This window comes from Lingula anatina, chromosome 1, assembly GCF_051362555.1.
Source record: "Lingula anatina isolate TDL-2025a chromosome 1, LinAna3.0, whole genome shotgun sequence".
NCBI classification, from domain to species: domain Eukaryota; kingdom Metazoa; phylum Brachiopoda; class Lingulata; order Lingulida; family Lingulidae; genus Lingula; species Lingula anatina.
In genome coordinates this window covers 63,915,508-63,932,584 of record NC_141767.1, presented here as the reverse complement: position 1 = coordinate 63,932,584, position 17,077 = coordinate 63,915,508, and the positions used below count along the sequence as shown (strand labels likewise).

At 35.7% G+C, this 17,077-nt stretch overlaps 3 protein-coding genes across 4 annotated transcripts; 1 reads left to right on the top strand and 2 right to left on the bottom strand.

The window, feature by feature from the left end:
• Window positions 1-1,470: 1,470 nt before the first annotated feature.
• LOC106151178 (acid-sensing ion channel 2-like) lies at window positions 1,471-9,691 on the bottom strand. 2 transcript variants are annotated; one of them, XM_087000831.1, is made up of 6 exons: window positions 9,319-9,691; window positions 3,385-3,472; window positions 2,997-3,103; window positions 2,591-2,686; window positions 2,353-2,447; window positions 1,471-2,033 (listed from the first exon to the last, which is right to left on the bottom strand). In XM_087000831.1, the coding sequence occupies exons 1-6, from the start codon at window positions 9,355-9,357 to the stop codon at window positions 1,556-1,558; spliced, it is 903 nt and encodes a 300-aa protein (XP_086856957.1). In that variant the 5' UTR covers window positions 9,358-9,691; the 3' UTR covers window positions 1,471-1,555. The 2 variants fall into 2 exon arrangements, with proteins under 2 accessions (XP_086856957.1, XP_023931210.2); XM_024075442.2 differs by lacking the exon at window positions 9,319-9,691 and adding an exon at window positions 3,641-6,961.
• On the top strand, window positions 7,590-10,681 carry LOC106151179 (acid-sensing ion channel 2). Its single transcript, XM_013524285.2, has 5 exons — window positions 7,590-7,857; window positions 8,225-8,331; window positions 8,785-8,880; window positions 9,306-9,400; window positions 9,685-10,681. Exons 1-5 carry the CDS (start codon window positions 7,830-7,832, stop codon window positions 10,154-10,156), a joined length of 798 nt encoding a protein of 265 aa, XP_013379739.2. The 5' UTR covers window positions 7,590-7,829; the 3' UTR covers window positions 10,157-10,681.
• On the bottom strand, window positions 10,537-17,036 carry LOC106151221 (NAD kinase 2, mitochondrial). The gene is made up of 9 exons (XM_013524350.2): window positions 16,661-17,036; window positions 15,865-15,953; window positions 15,460-15,630; window positions 14,984-15,079; window positions 14,568-14,810; window positions 14,150-14,301; window positions 13,685-13,822; window positions 13,253-13,292; window positions 10,537-12,994 (listed from the first exon to the last, which is right to left on the bottom strand). The coding sequence occupies exons 1-9, from the start codon at window positions 16,886-16,888 to the stop codon at window positions 12,844-12,846; spliced, it is 1,308 nt and encodes a 435-aa protein (XP_013379804.1). The 5' UTR covers window positions 16,889-17,036; the 3' UTR covers window positions 10,537-12,843.
• Window positions 17,037-17,077: the final 41 nt, after the last annotated feature.

Genomic DNA, 17,077 nt, shown 5'->3' with positions numbered 1-17,077 from the left:
AAATCACGAAAATCTACGTACAGGGTACGTTTCTTTTTCCCAATTTAGACCTAAAATGATAAAACACTTCAAATGAGAGTATACCTGGTGTCGATATTTTCTTCTGTAATGTCAGGAAGACTATAAAGCAGTCTATTCCCGGCCGTGGGCTTTACTTAGGGCCTAATTATTCCATTAGAAATGTAAAAAAATCGAATCCAAGTGCAGGGACTCGAGCAATGATTCTTGAGTAAAAGAAAACGCTTAAATTTCCTCGGGGAAAATTAGATTTAGCACGAACATCCCGGGTAGGAGAAGTCCACCTTTATATAATGACACACTACTGTCACAAGTAGATTCACAGTGATAGGCCTACATGTAGGGCCTACATGAAGTCGATAAGATTTATTGGGGCCCACAGTGCCAGGAAAATAAAACCATTGATTTAATATCAAGACATATAGGCCTAATAGTTTGCATCCAATCGCATCTTTAACAATGTAGGCTACTAATACTTGGTACCACAGGGACCACCGACTGGCCAATTAGCCCCCTCTAGTTTCACATTAGGGGATATCCGAATGTGATGAAGAAATCGACCTGCACTGTAGTCCCCCCCCCCCCTCCCTGATCCCGACTATAAGCTTGCGGTTATGAGCTGTGCGAAAGTTTAAAGAAAATATATACCCTGTAGTGCAATTTTACACAAGTCTGCATTCAAGAATTGAAGAAGGCCGCCTCCTCGAAAAAATATGCACTCAGTTTTGGGTACTTTACAATTGTAGTTTTGTTTTCAAGGTGTTGATTGCAAGAAAAGTAACACATTAATTTGCAGTAAAAATGAGACCGAAAAGTTTAAACCAAATAAAGACCAGTGGACGCACTAGCTGCCGGAGCTGTTCGCGTGAAATAGGCAAAGACTACTCCAATAAATGGGTTGCGATCGTTTTTATTTTTTATTTAATTTTTTTATTACATATTCTAGTTTAACATTTAATGTTAAAATATAAGTTTATACTTGCTACTTTACCTATGCGCATTAAAACAATTAATCAGTTCTTAATTTTGTTTGATATAAATGGAATCTCGCATTCCGATTTATTTTTATAGCAGCCCGACGGTAGAACAGTTCGGTAGAGCAGTTTGTTGTAAACAACAAATATCAAAATTGATCACAGGATGACCGTTAACTTTCCCGCCCTTATTGTGCAACACTTGGCTTGGGAATGAGTTATCTCTGATCTGTTACTCTACAACAATAGTGGAAGGTAAAGTGTATGCTTTTATTCGAATTTTGGCTAAAATAAGTGCAAAAACATTAAAATTAGTCGTTAAAGTTATCATCGTTGACAATAAAAATCGCTATTCTCTCTCTCTCTCTCTTAATTCTGTGGTATTAAATCATGAAAAATGTGCTGACTCTCCTCACACCAAGCTTTTCCATTCTTTTCGGTACTGTACTAATGTCAGGGTAGAGAAAAAGACCTCATGTCTACATATATACACTCTTTAATTTGTCTTTCCATTTTGCATAAGAAGAAACAAAACGTACTGTTTTCAGAGAAATTGCTATGATTTATCTTTTCAGAATATGTCGATATATGCCAATTTCTACCAGAAAATCTATCAACTCAGCAGCTGTCATTAGCGTGCTACCAAGCACTAAACCTAGCGCTCCACCTATATCAGAGAAAAGTGCGAGACCCGAATAAGCAACCTGTTGCTCGATTATCTGAAAACTAAGATCATTAAAATTGATCGATACAGTTGCAAAATTGTCTTGTAAATAGTTTTCCGGGAATAGGCGTGAGTTTGGTACTTTCGTGAGTATATCTTCGATGTAAGCATGGGAAGTTTTTGCATGAGAAATTGTATATTCATATTTTCTTTCAGTACACGGAGCTGGACAAGCGCAGTCCGTCAACTGAAATGCTGTCCTCATTATATTGATCATCTCACAGGAGCCGTAGTACTCTGGTGTACACACTGGGACACCTGGGACATCTGGAAGATACAGCAATCGACACCCACAACGGCTGATGGTAGCATTCAATCTGAAAAATTACGTTTTTTAAATTACTTATTGGTACTTCATCCAAACCGCCATAACGCTTGGAGACTTAGAGGCGATTTATTGGTGCTAAATATTTAAACGACTGTTTTCGACAACAAAACTTAAGTGTCAAAGTCATCCAATCATCCCATTCATCCATTAGAAAAATTGTCCCTTCGAGTTTGAAAATCATAACTGAATGGCATGCTGAAACTCAAACAGAACTTTTGCTCCAAAGATAATATTATTATTATCATTAATAATAATAATAATTGAATGAACGAAAAGATAAATAGAACGACTGCTGGTAACATACTTACAGACATTCAGATCTACAATTCGTAGCGGAATATATGGGATAGTAAGCAAGTTTTTTACTTGTACATCCTCCATATGGTTCTGGCAAATTATGCACCTTAAACGAAAGTTTTGAAGGAATTAATATATTGATAGTAGATTGAATGGGAAGAAACTGCTCTTCAGAACTCCCTAATTGCCAACGGTTTCTTAAATTTTAAATCATATTCCATTATGCTTGTTGGAAAATTATAACATTACCTCTGTCATTGAGATAGCAACAATGAGTGATTCTCCAGTTGTAACCTGAAACCCGTTTGCCATGCGTGGAACGTCTGTCGGCTGGTGAAGAAGAACCTGTTGAAGAGAAATGAGCCGACAAATACAACAAAAGTGGTGGATTCTCTCTCTCTCTCTCTTTCTCTCTCTCATACACGTGCACAATGACACATGCATACGCAATGAGGCGCGCACGCACGTATTGGTACACAGTTATTGAAATATAAGGTGACACGTAATGTTTATTTTTTTGAATCGATCAAGGATACTCGTTGACATTTATTTGCTACTGGGGCAATTAAGATAAAGATCAAACACGCAGATTTGTTTATAATATATATATATATATATATATATATATATATATATATATATATATATAACCTACTGTAAAACCAGCTTTGCTAGTCGCTGGAAGGTATTGGTCTTGTTCTGCAAATAGCCCAAGTCGTAAACCATAGTCTTCCCCGGGAAACGTAGAACGCAAATCTCCACCTAAAGACAAATGCCAATGCATAAAAACTATAATTTTTCTTTCAATAATTCATTATATATTAACATTTAAAAACAAGAGTAAAATCCTGTATCATATATAATGCATTCAGGATGCATTGTTATTATTAATTTCTATGCACCGCCTTCATTTCGATTTGAAAACCAACATTTAGAATACAATGATAGTTTCTATGATATGAAAATATGCGAAAGAGTAAAGTTGTGTAAGAAAATCGTAAATTAGTATTACAACTGTAGCAAATAAGATACATGTATCTCACCGTGATTAAATGTGAAGCACATTCCCATGTCGGTGATTCTTTTGGTGAAATTTGCTGATGTGCAATCGGTTAATTTCCAATCGCAATTCTAGAAGAGATAAAATATAATCAGTGACATCAACAGCCACAACAATAAATGTCAAGTTAAAAATGACATCTCTATAAAATCTAAAGCTTATTCAGCGTATGGCAACTACAGGTATTCAATCGACTCTGCATTTATGTTACGTTTTGGATAGAAAGTAATCTACCTTACCCAGGGTAGATCAAACACCCTGTCCATTTGATGGCCATACGTCATGAAGAATTCTGTCAAGTTATAAGAGCTGCTATTCACGACGGGATAATCGAATGACGATAATGAAAGACCAAAGTCTAGGACCCCGCTATCATTTAATACTCCTTTCCGCAGCCAGTTATTATTACAGACTGTAACCGCTGGGAACATCAGACTATCCTTATATTTGACTTCCATGTTGACAGTAACGGGGTTGGAATAGAAATAAGCTATGCGATGGTACAGATGATAAATTAGAAATGTTAACCCAGTGATAACAAATGTCAACCACATAGTTCTCCTGAACAAGCCGAGTTTTTCATTGGCAATTTGCCGAACTCCAAGCACGCTGACATTATTAGCAAAACTAGTGAGAGTTTCAGCAAGTGTTTCGGTGTCGTCGTGTATAATGTCATCTAAAGGATGCACCTTTCTCTGCATTTTAGCAAGTTTAGCCAATGAATGTCGTAGTTACGTCTGCGTCGACAGTTACACCAGTTCTACACATTTCTACGATGCCGTGAGCTTTTATGGGCAACACTTTGGAGGAAAGCAGCCATGGATATCTTACATCACACTTGGAAGGTTTTGATTTTCAGATAATGATCACGTTTTCACGGTTATGGACGCGTGCTCTTTTCCAGGAAGTTTGATCGCTTGGTGGTCCATAAGCCAAAAGTCTACACTTAATTGATCATAAAGACATACCAGTAGAACAATTATGTTATACATGTATTGGGCCCCATTTAAGCTCATTGCAACTTAAAATATTACAGCAAGGACAAACATGATGTAACTACACGTGGCAGACCACGTTTTTAACTCTAGTACGTTTCTGGGATTTTAGAATGTAGTACATTGGCATACGTTTTGAGAAGGGAAGGCATGTTATTTCCAGTTTTTTGGAATATGCTCATATATCAGCCAGAAAGAAAAAACCCTTGAAAGAAAAGCTTTGAATTAGTAACAAAAATAATGTAGAGGTATTTGTGGAGTTCGTAGTCCAAAAAACGCAACACTGGAATTAAGCGTTGAGGAGTTTATTTGAAAACCTTTCTATTCTATTCTATTCTATTTAAAATAAAGTTAATTTACCGACTTTTGTACACTTCCACTGCATACTGCTCTCATTATTTCCTCAACGTGACATAGGCCTATTTGTCTAGCCCTCCACCAAGAATATGTTTTGTAAACTCTTGAAGTATGGTCTTTTATACGCATTCAGAAATATCCCATGACTACCAACCACACCTTTCCTAGAATGTTATCTGGGAGTGATTAGCCTGATAAAATTTCTTTTTGAGTGAGGACATAACTTGTTCAAAATGAATATATGTGTCCAAAATGATTTGGAGTGATGCGCAATTATTATTGTAAATGCTATATCAAATTAAGTGGTATATTGCATTAAGTGGTTTTCATCTGGATAGAGGGTCCGGCATACCCAGGGATCTTTAAAACGCTTAGTTTCAACACTGCGTTTTACATTATCACTTTTTGTATTGAACTTTACAGTGGTGTACCGAAAAAATGTCAAAGGCAATTTAATGTAGTTCTTTAAAGTAAATATTCGTAGATATATAATCATGGGAAATATTAATTTGAAATTTATGCGCATTTTATCCATTTTACAATATAATATGTACAATGTAGGTTACAAGCTCTTTTAATGCCTTTATGTCTTCTAAACGTATGAACCAAAACTAATGAACTTAGGAATCAAACTTATGAAGTTGTGAATCGAACATTTTGGCAAAGTTCATCTCATATTATAGGGAGATTTTTTTCATGATAAGTAATTTTTTGTTCTGTTGAACTGTGAAATGAACCTTGAGTTTTGTTTTCTTATTACCCAGTATTTTTGGTTAAAGACGCGTTAATGCAATTGCATTTTATTTACCTAGCAGCCCATACAAATTATACTTGCAAAGAGGGTTTCGTATGATGAGAGGTTTTTCGCAAAAAGTAAACGTTCATAAAAAAACCTAGATATTTTGATGAAGCAATGGTTTACAAAGATGGTTATAAAACGTGACTACGATAAGTTATTGGATCGTTTGACACTTCTGATAAGGAAACGTGTTTCTTAATTTCAGATCGACCACCATTTCAATACGCTATATCTGTAAAGCAAGTCATTTCCATTTGTGATAAGCAGAGCATTGGATGTATATGTCTTACTTGATATATCAAACAAATTGATGTTTACACGGATATCGCTCGTCCAGGGAAAGCATTGACTGTTCTCAGTTTAACGCTAGCCATTATGGCCATTTTAGCGATTCGCGTGATCAGGGTAATTCAGCCTTCAAAGTGACACTGGCGACAAGTATCAACATGAAAGCAGTCAATGACCATCTGACGTCAGTTTAAACATCCCTGTATTTGTCATGCTTACCCAGAAAAAACATTTGACGACGACTTGTCAAAATTGGATTCGATTTTGTCTTAGGTAATTTAACGTGGGAAAACAATTTCATAACTCATTCACATTTTCACTTCGTATTGTTGATACTCCCATTAACAGGGTCGTTCTAGGCTACACATGAACAATCTACTCAATGTTTCGTTTAAAATATTTTAGTTACTTTAAATACCTCTAGTATTGTTAAATTCCTCTGTGAGCAGGCTGAAAGTGAAAATTAATTCAAGACACCCATTGAAGGTGTGCAATCGATGAATGGAAGCCATGAAAGAATAAGGTTGTGCGTTGTCTTTGTCTTTGGTTGAGTAATTCTGAAGTATCGTGAAATGACAACCCTCAATATCTAATGGGAGAGAAAAAGTCTAATGGTGAACTCTCATGGTTAATAATGACTTTTCTCATAATGCACTACCTCGTGTTCTGCCACGTGCTTCGGTCTATTGCTAATTATAATACATATCTGGCAAGTATTAATTATTATATTGGGCCCTGATACATATCTGATTATTTTTGAAAAAGTATCCATGGGATCAATAAGCTCCGATTATGAAAGAGTTAGATATGTGTTTGTTGCATGGTTCTCAAGAGGTCAGAAAGTGACGGTTATTGGAACCACAATGGCCAGGCTTTTGAACTGAAGATTTTAGAAAAGAGAACTCTTTTCCTGCTAGGAAAAGCCTTAATGGCTGTGATACGCCTGAACAAACAGGAATGGCGCTGATGAAATATTCGTGTCATTTAAATCTGCCCATGGTGATCTGCCTGAGCATAATCAGTATTTCAGTTACACGTAACCAACTCCTGAGTCCCCCCCCCCCCAATAGATATAAGCTGTTGGCTATAAAGGAGGCATCCTCAGAATGTTACAGGAATTTCTGATACACCCACTGGTGCATAGAAAGGTTTTATTGGGCGCAAACGTCACCAAGTAGCTTTATGAAACATAACATAAAATTAGAACTAGTCAGTTGAAAGACTTCAGTGAGGAAAAGTGTCGGTTTTTGAGCTTGTTAATCTAAACACACCATGCTACGTAAAGTATTTCCACTAGATGGTATTGTGGAAGACGAAAACGAATCTCTCGCTGAAAGGTTCACTGCATTTGCCAACGACATCAGCGTGCTCGGAGTGAAACAAATTGCTAATAAAAAGTTCAGCTTGTTTAGAAGATTTCTGTGGCTCGCATTCGTGCTCGCTGGTTTTGCATTTCTGATTTATCATTTGTATCATCGCATATCTTATTACTATACCAACCCCGTTTCTGTCAACATGGAAGTCACATATGAGAATAGTCTGATGTTCCCAGCGGTAACAATTTGTAATAATAACTGGTTCCGGAAGGAAAGTTTGAATAGCAGCGGGACTCTTGATTTTGGGCTCTCATTATCATCATCTGCGTCTGCCGTCGTTAATGGCAGTGGGTACAACTTGACAGAATTCTTCATGACGCATGGCCATCAGCTGGACAAGAACTTTGATTTGCCCTGGGTAAAATGAGATTAAAAATACTAGCACATAGCACCTTAATTGAATAGTCAAGCTTATTGTAATACAAGATGTCTTTACTTAAAGTAACAGTGACCTTATTATTATTATTATTATTATTATTATTATTATTATACTATTTCCACTGTGTTTGCATTTCCTACTGATTATGTTGATGAAGTTCCTTTGTCTTTCTAGGCTTGTGATTGGAAATACACAGAGTGTTCCTCTGCCAATTTTACCAGGAGAATAACTGACATGGGATTGTGTTATACGTTCAACGATGGTAAGTTATTTTTAATCTTTAAGAAATATTTAAGAAATTTTTAGTCTTTAAGAAATCTGATTACACCTTTTTGTCAATTCAATAGTTAGTGGATACTAAGAGGTTGTTGTCCTTTGTTAAACGTTACTTTTGAAAGAGTTAAGGTTGGATCCAGGGGAAAGCCTCTTTGAACATAAAAGCAGTCCAAACCCCTTCCCCCAACACACTTTCATATGGGGAATAAGGACGCATCTTTGGAAGAATAAGTTTTTATTTTTGAATTTATTAACTCCATAATGTCGCATGGAGTTGAATAATACAGCACTTAATGTCAAAATATTTTACAGGAACTCTCACCGTTTAACATGTTTTTATTACCTGTTCTAAGGTGGAAATTTGCATGCCACATTCCCTGGCGAAGACTATGGCCTAAGACTTATACTATATACAGAGCAGGATAAGTACCTTGCCAGGACACGCAAAGCAGGGTTTACGGTAGGAGTTCTATGCTACCTTGAAACGTACAAATACAGAAGTCTTCAAAGAAATAGAACCCAGAATTTCGATGCACGCGTGCTTCTTAGATACTTTAATTTTCAAAATTTCATATATGCTTGCTTAGCGGACAAGCCCTACTTTCTTATCGATAAAGAAATTGGAAATGCAAAAGCTGAAGACGTGAAGACCAGTATATTATATGTCAGTTTGAATAAGTGTTTCTTTGATTAACGAAATTGTTTTGATTTATGTCTTTTATTTTAGCCCAAAACTGGCCTTATACGAAATAATTCATGATCGGGCGTTGCGAAGGGACAACGATCTTTGTGTACGTCGTGTATCTTTAAATAAATACCACTTTCCTCAAGAAAGCGACATTCAATAAGTTAGCGACAAGTAAGCATGCAGTGCTAACGTTTGACAACTGTCATTTTCATATTTGTGTCTCAGGTTCTGCTTCACCAGCCTATAGACACCCCACACATGGCTAATGGGTTTCATGTGGCACCGGGAGAAGTGACTTCCGTGGCAATCTCGTTGATAGAGGTAGAAAGTTTACATATATTCCAATGAATTGTCTCGTTTCTAAGCCTCTAATACACTGTTCTTATGGGAGTGGTCAGAACGCCCTCAGCACGCGTGGGAGATTACCTCGTCCTGTTTCGAACGTTTCGGCCTACCAGCCCCGTTTCAGAGTTATTTTTTCCCTGTCTTTAAACAATTACATAGTATGCGCCCCACAGTACGTGCATTTGACAAATTTATTTGACTCTTTTAGTTATGTTACTCCAAAAAAGCAATGTATCACGTTTATAAATTGTAATGCTCAATATGAAAAGTTCTGAAACAGACACAGTGTACGCAAAATTTATCTCCATCATCTATTTAAAGAGACATATGTAAAGTGCATGCCCCTACTAGGTCTTCCAGCTACGTACCATTAAGTCCTCTATATGATTGTCGGATTTTAGGTACATAACTTACCAGAACCGTACGGGAGATGTTCAGATAAAAAGCTCGCATATTATCCACTGTATTCCGTCACAAACTGCAGGTCTGAGTGTCTGTAAGTACTTTATTGTGTATACATTCATTATGGTAAAGGAGTAGGCCCTAGCTGCATATTATATTTCCCCGGCACAGCAAAGCATTTATTTCTGTGAATGAGTATAATACTCTGAATTTGGCTTATGCCACTCTAATTATGATGAGTTAAGTATATTTAGTCAAAACATAAGATTTACTTTCAATTGAACAATTTTGATGTTTCACCTCCTTTGATCAAAATGACGTATGTCAGTTGGTTTAACGGTTTAAATCGAAATTTCATTTTCACTGTTTATTTTTCAGATTGAATGCTACCATCAGCCGTTGTGGATGTCGATTGCTGTATCTTCCAGATGTCCCAGGTGTCCCAGTGTGTACACCAGAGTACTACGGCTCCTGTGAGATGATCAATATAATGAGGACAGCATTTCAATTGACGGACTGCGCTTGTCCAGCTCCGTGTACAGAGAGACAATATGAATATACAATTTCTCATGCAAAAACATCGGTTGCCTTCATCGAAGGCTTAATTGCTGAAAAATATCCATTTTACTCACTGGACTATTTTGAATACAATCATGCAACACTGTCTGTTAATTTTAAACAGCTTAGTTTTCATGTAATAGAGCAACAAGTTGCTTATTCAGGTCTAGCACTTTTCTCTGATATAGGTGGCGCACTAGGTTTAGTGCTTGGCAGCACGCTAATGACAGCTGCTGAGTTGATCGACTTTCTTGTAGAAATTGGTATATATCGACATATTCGAAAAAGATAAAGTAGAGCAATTTCTTTAAAAACACGTTGTAGGTCTTTTTAGGCAAAATGTTATTTCTCAAGCGTTTTTTATATTAGCATTTTGTGACCTACCAAAACCAAATTAAAGCCATCTACAGATGGCATGTTCATTCCTTAAAAGAGTTGGCTTCTGGCTATTTTTCAGGTTTGTCCATTCTCACTGAAATATACGTATTCGTGTATTTGTGATGTTAAAAATATAAACCATATTTTTGTGACAAGCACCTGTGCAAGTTTTTAAAATAAATGACATGAAGAACTTTAAAGTTTTTGAACCTGACATAAAAGTATTTCAATTTTTTTACAAATCGCCTTGAATTATGAAACCTCTTTTCATCGCAATTACGAAAACTATGTAAGCACTTTACAGTTGACAAACAAGCTGTATTTTATTACCATTAGACATCAGCTGTGTTATATATTATGTTTGCTTTCATGTTGTAGAGAATTCATTACTATATTATATACCACCAAAAATATCATTAAAAAAACAGCTGCAATTGGATTCCACATGAAGTTGTTTCAACTACTAGTTTAACAAATTATTGAAATAACAAAAAAGCATAAAAATTATGCATATTACCACACTTCACTTTTGCCTTATAACTTATAGAAATCGTCCAAGAAAGCTTCAAACTAGGTTGACAGCACTGCCTTATGTCATACAAGCCTAGATAACATTATAAAGCCCATGGGTCACCTTGTCCAAAATCAGCATGAGATGCCAGGAATGCCTTCTTACACCCCATTTCCATAGATTAGATCGACCTACTTTAGATCTACCTAACTCCCTGGGGGTTCACGCTAAAAAGCTGTCAGCCGGGCGGACACGAAAGTTAATTACCCCCTTACTGCTTGTAGTAGGCGGGATGGACATGTAAGTCGGATTATCTGAAAGTAATCTAGTGAGACTCCCCGCGGGGATAGATCGATCTAAAATCTATGGGAATAGAGCCTTAGAAAGCAATATGAAAGTGACATACAAAACGGTGACTTTGTACTGTTGTGCAACTGGCTTAAACATAACAGAACTTAAGAAGAGAAAACAAAAAAAAAATGTCAGTGAATATATACTGCCAGCTTTTATTCACTGTCACACTGCACTTGCTAGTCTGCCATCATTTGATCCCATGTAACTATCTTCCAAATCCTGTAAAATCTGGCTTAACTCTAAGCTAGGTCGCTATTTTTTGGACTATCTCAGATGATCTCCATGATAAATCAATAAGTACTTTGTGAAAATCATTAATCTAACCAAAGGTGCTTATCTAGTCAAGTCACGATATGTGAACTTCTTACATATTTTCACTACCATTATAGGCCTTTTCACATGGAGCGCTCTGTCTTACCACTCCACATTAGGTTTTTTTTTTTTAATGACCAACAGCTCAGGTTTGTATCGCTTGATGATGGAAGGGCTTTAACAACCCAGCTGTTTTGTAAGAGAGCCTTGTGAATAGGCTGAGCTCCTGCGGCACTTAACCATTAGCTAGTTTCCACTCACTGATGCTTTGCTCATTGTCTGCTATATCTTTTTGTTAAGAAGTGTATGCTTCAGCTAGAACTTCTAGCCAAACAATAGAAAGCTAACATAGGAAAAACAGTGACACCCCCTGTAACAGAGCTATACACTATACATACTGCTACAGAAAGAGTGCTCTATTTAAGAAGGCTTTAAATTTAAGCAGACCATATGGTTATTGCTTTTAAGCTCATCTTATCCCTCTGTTCTTCTGCCTGCCATTATTTAGTTAGTCGTGTGTCATGTCCAACACAGTGGTTTGACATCAACTGAGTTAATGTAAACATGACCTTCATGGTGCCATGTTAATCCATCATAAATAATTTTCAAATCATATCAAGGCATATATCTGTTTTAGTGCATTATCAAGTGACTAGGTCAATATTGCAATCCAGCTTTGTGAACTTTATATCATTTAAGGTAGGTTTTCAAGAATAAATCAGATTTCAAAGGCAAGTTAGTTTCTACATTCATTCCTGCTAACTACGTGACGTTTCATAAGGTAAAAAAAAAAAAAAACACTTAATGGCTGATCACGATCATTTGCTTAAAACCCAAGGAAAAAAGAATTACTAAATATGAGTTGTTTTCTGACCTTAATACTCCATGATGGCTTTACTTTACTAGAATTTGAACTCCGATTTGACAAGTAAATTTACACTATCTAGTGCAAGATAGAAGGGGCATCTGACAAATGACTTAAAAACTATAATCTACATGCAGAAAGCAATACATTTTACATCAACAAAACCATATCATTCAGGCCAATGGTTTTACAAGTAAGTACACATAGGCAACCACCAAATTTTGAACCTGCTCTGAAACACTGGTGAGAGAAATAAAGTTTTAACATTTCCCATTTCTAGTGACAAAATATCTAAAATATTACTCAGTTTACTAAGATATCTTTCATATAAATAAACACATCCAGTTGAAAGCTCTCAGTACTGTAAGTTCATTTCTTTGACATTGTCTTGTATATATTACAACAGGCAATGTAACAGAGATAGAAAATGGACTCTAAGCAATCCTATATACCTTCACAAAACATCCCTCACATGTCATGGAATAAGGATATTACCCAGGTTAGAAAACAGTATAATGCTCCTTCTAATGGACAGCATCATCACAATCAAGGTGGACACTTAGTTCCGAGTATCTTTCATCAAAGATACAGTTCTCAAGGCATCTTCTTCAAACATTTCCATACTAGCAATAGCACCATCATTGAAGCTGAATGTGACACCTCCATCAATTGCAAGGCAACCATCCCACATTCTAGACCGAACTGTAACCCTACAGCAATTAAAAATATAACATTTTCATAAAATCAAAATTATTTATCCTAATCATAACTTCAATATTCATAAAAATCCATAATGCATGTTAGTCTTCAATAACAATTAGACATAAATTTTGCATTTATATAAAGTTGACATTTATACTGCTGTTTACACAGTACATATTTGGTTACTAGAGGTAGCAATTTTGGGTTAACTCAAACAGACAAAGGACAGAGAAAAAGAAAATAAGCAGACACAGGGTACGACTTACTTTTTAGCAAATCCTCGGGGCACTGGAACATGAAATACTCCTAAAATCAGATGAAACTCCATGATAACATAAAATGTAGGGCAAGTTACACAACTTAAAAGAGTTTGAATGTTTATCATATGTGTATAAAATGATAACAAATATTCTTAATAAATTATATAATAAATGAACACTAACTGCTGCTTTAGTCTGGAATAAAAATGCTGACAAAACATAAAATTGATATTTTTTATACTAGTATTCAAACCAACGCAATCCCAAGCCAAATATCCCCATCTACCCATTTTGATTTCTTTAGTATAGTTTTAAGAGTAACAAACAGAATCTCTTCAATTCAATTGCTATATAAGACCACATGACACAATCCATAGGGAATCTATGGGACTGTTCATAAAATGGTTTTCTTCTTATATGGACTTTAAAAGCACCCACCATTGACAATGGGGTCTCTAATCACATAGGCCATTCTAAGGTCATTGGGGTCAAATATTAAGGAGTTGTTGAATTGAGCTGCCACTCGGGAGGCTAGCTGGTCTTCACAGGGTATGTTCATATTGGAAAGTGAACCAGCTGTAAGTACATTAATACAGTACTAATTAACACATATATTTACATTTTCACAAGTATTTCTACTGAAACCAACATTCTACAACACCTAAATACCTGTATCACAAAAAAAAAAGTATCTTCACTTACTCATTACTTTATCTGAAGCATCAGTTTGATGTAAAATATAATTGTAATAATGCAAATATAGAATCACTACTAAACTATTTCCATAAACCATAAACCACTCTGTGGACTGTGCAGTGCTATTAAATATAAGACAATCATTGTTTATTTTCTTAAGAGCTGTTAAGATGTTGAGTATTGACTGACTTTAAGATTAAAACTTACAAATCTTTAGGATTTCCTTGACAGTTTGTGTAGAAATATGGTTTATGTTAAACACCCAGGAACTTGAGCCAGTGCCTGTGCACACGGTAACCCCTGAACTCTTTTGCTTTAAACTATGAGAATCATCCTGAGATATTTCATAATAAGAGACCCTGGAAAATATCATTAAAATATCAAAATAACTGTAAAAATTATGCCAATGATGATGTTAATACTCTAACTGCAGAGGGTGTAATATATAAGTCCTTTTTTCAAAATGGTAAAAAGGATTGCAATTGCTGCTTTCATTCTAATAATTACTAATATTTCAGGTTAACGGAGATATAAAATAATGTTAGATTTCACCCTGAACAAAAAACAGTGGATACAGCAGGTGTCTTAAGCCTAGTCCATTTACATCAGTGCTCACTAGCTTTACCTTGCAGATAAACATTCCCCCATAAAGACCTCATTCAGAGCCAGCACAGGCAGTGACCTAGGTGGCAGTTCTTTGGAATTCTCTGCCAAATTGTGGTATGTCTCGTGTTCTTTCACATGTTCAGAAAACCTGTCCTCTAGCTCTGAGCGAGGAGGTTCTAGCTCCTGGAGGTGAAGTTCTATTGGATGGTCGCAGGCATATTTGCCTGTCATAGTGACTCTTATTCTTTGTCTAAAGGCCCATCTGTAAAATACAAACTGATGTCAGTGTTTGGCATATTGTACTATTTTGTAGTGCATTCATAAACCATCTAATTTCCAGTTACTAATGCTAAATTTTAATGTGCATTTCTCTGTGGATATATATATATATATATGCATGCAATCAATATCACTCCTATTCAATCTCATACTTACGTAAATCTTCCAGCTAAAAGCCTGTCAAGTGCTGGGATTATATGTGAGCCGCTTTCACCTGAGTACTTTGTAGGCAAGCATAAATAACCTTCAGATCTAAATTAGAAATGAAAGCATACAATAATGGTATAGTACATAACCTTCAGATCTAGATTAGAAATGAATGCATACAGTAATGGTAAAGTACAGTATAGCACAATATAGTGACCTGTCAAACAGATCATGATTTTCTTTACTATTGAAATATATAGTGCAACTGGCATTATTCTTATTTAATAAATCAATTTTGTTTAATCACATTTTGTTTACAAATTTAATAAAATATTATGTACTGTTTGGATACCCCCTCCCCCACCCCCCAAAAAAATCTTAACATCATTTCCTATGAAAGTTTCATGGTTGTTACATATTGCTATATTTTCAACAAAAGGAAACAACTTATCTTAGACTATATATATTTTGATGTAAATACATACCTTATTGGATCTGTATTCAATCCTATAGTAGGCTTGTCCCTAGACTTCACTTTACTTGCAGCAAGAAGATATGTACCATCTCCACCTGCTGAGAAAACAACATCTGCCCAATCAATGGCATCTTCTGAATATTCCATTCTTCCAACGAGTCTAGTTTCTATGTTCCTCTGCCTGTAAATGAAAATTCAATTCTTTCCACAACAGCACAAAATGTTATTGCAAATTGTATGTATATGTACTTAGCAATGAAAAATTAAGAATTGGTGGAAGCCACACTCATATACCATATTACTTATTATAACATATGTAAATGAATCAAAGAAGCTAGTTCTAATGAAGGCAAACAGAGCAAAGTTATTCTTTTTTGTCTGTTTTGTACTTTAAACTCACTCCTTTAACACTTACCTTAATGTTTCCTGTATATCGTCTAACTTTGCATGGTGAATATTATGTCGCTCTAAAACACCTTCATAATCAGAACCCTTTTCTTTCAGCTATAAAAACAGACAAATTGTATCTTTAGAATGCATAAATCAGACTTTTCAGTGCTCATCTATATAAAGAAAACTTATATACAAGGCATAACTTGCACTTTATAAAAAATGTTATACAGTAATGCCAATGTGTGTGTGTGTGTGTGTGTGTGTGTGTGTGTGTGTGTGTGTGACAACAATGGTCACTTCAACTTCAAAAGATGTAAAAAAAATCAAATTTGAGATCATATTTAGACACTCATGATGGCAAGAGATGCTCATGAATTTTGTTAAGGTGAATCAAAATTTTGAAAAATGTAAAACCTATGTGCCTAAATTGTGCAATACACCAAAATACAGCGCAATACACTGGAAAAAATGAGTCCAGTTGCAAGTAAACAAAGGAAATGGTCATTCCCAACAAAAAAGGGTGCTGTATTTCATAATTTAAGGGCAGCCATGTAAAACGTGTGTAAATACAGCGTTTTTTGTGCAATGATTAAGAGTAGGTATAAATTAATATAGGAAATGGGGCAGTATAAAACAGAATAAATCGAAGGGTATCCCAAAACGATGTTATTACTTGTATCAATGATAATAATTACATTGTGATAACCACAAATTCAAATATGGCTACATGTATCACACTATCAATGCTTACATATAATCACATGTATAATAATACTGTAATCTAAAGACATACACCACATCCATAATAATTTTCTTACGTATTTCTTAAAAGCCTTTTCTGTATTTGTACCAGACTTTTTCTTATCAAATTCATATCTTGTCATTTTAGTGAGGACGAGTGCCCGCTTCGGCTTGAAATCCACCGGCTCAGGTACATTGGTATCCGAGGTCGTAACTGGTCGGGTCGCAAGGGCACGCGTGTGAGCCAGAAAACCTTGCCAACGCGTACATACGCGCCCTGTTGCTGCACTGCATGTAGCATGCATGTCTACGTGAGCTGATAAATATAGAAACAGTGTGCATTTACGATATCCAATTCATTTTGTCCCCAAATTTCGACAGAATATGATGAAAATCAACAAAACACAAACCGCACGTCGTCCATTGTTGACCTATATTGCCAATATTTAGGACACGGAGTTAAAATTCTTCAGTCAACTTAAAGTTTCGACATT

Excerpts from the sequence above, each read along its gene's own strand:
- LOC106151178 (XM_024075442.2), bottom strand. The coding sequence starts at position 4,102 with ATGCAGAGAAAGGTGCATCCTTTAGATGACATTATACACGACGACACC. Across the intron at positions 3,473-3,640 it reads GGGTGTTTGATCTACCCTGG|AATTGCGATTGGAAATTAAC; the intron begins GTAAGGTAGATT and ends TATCTCTTCTAG. Across the intron at positions 3,104-3,384 it reads GTGCTTCACATTTAATCACG|GTGGAGATTTGCGTTCTACG; the intron begins GTGAGATACATG and ends ATTTGTCTTTAG.
- LOC106151179 (XM_013524285.2), top strand. The coding sequence starts at position 7,830 with ATGGGATTGTGTTATACGTTCAACGATG. Across the intron at positions 7,858-8,224 it reads GTGTTATACGTTCAACGATG|GTGGAAATTTGCATGCCACA; the intron begins GTAAGTTATTTT and ends ACCTGTTCTAAG. Across the intron at positions 8,881-9,305 it reads TGGCAATCTCGTTGATAGAG|GTACATAACTTACCAGAACC; the intron begins GTAGAAAGTTTA and ends GTCGGATTTTAG.
- LOC106151221 (XM_013524350.2), bottom strand. The coding sequence starts at position 16,888 with ATGCATGCTACATGCAGTGCAGCAACAGGGCGCGTATGTACGCGTTGG. Across the intron at positions 14,811-14,983 it reads CTTTTAGCTGGAAGATTTAC|ATGGGCCTTTAGACAAAGAA; the intron begins GTAAGTATGAGA and ends TGTATTTTACAG. Across the intron at positions 14,302-14,567 it reads GGGGAATGTTTATCTGCAAG|GGTCTCTTATTATGAAATAT; the intron begins GTAAAGCTAGTG and ends GATATTTTCCAG.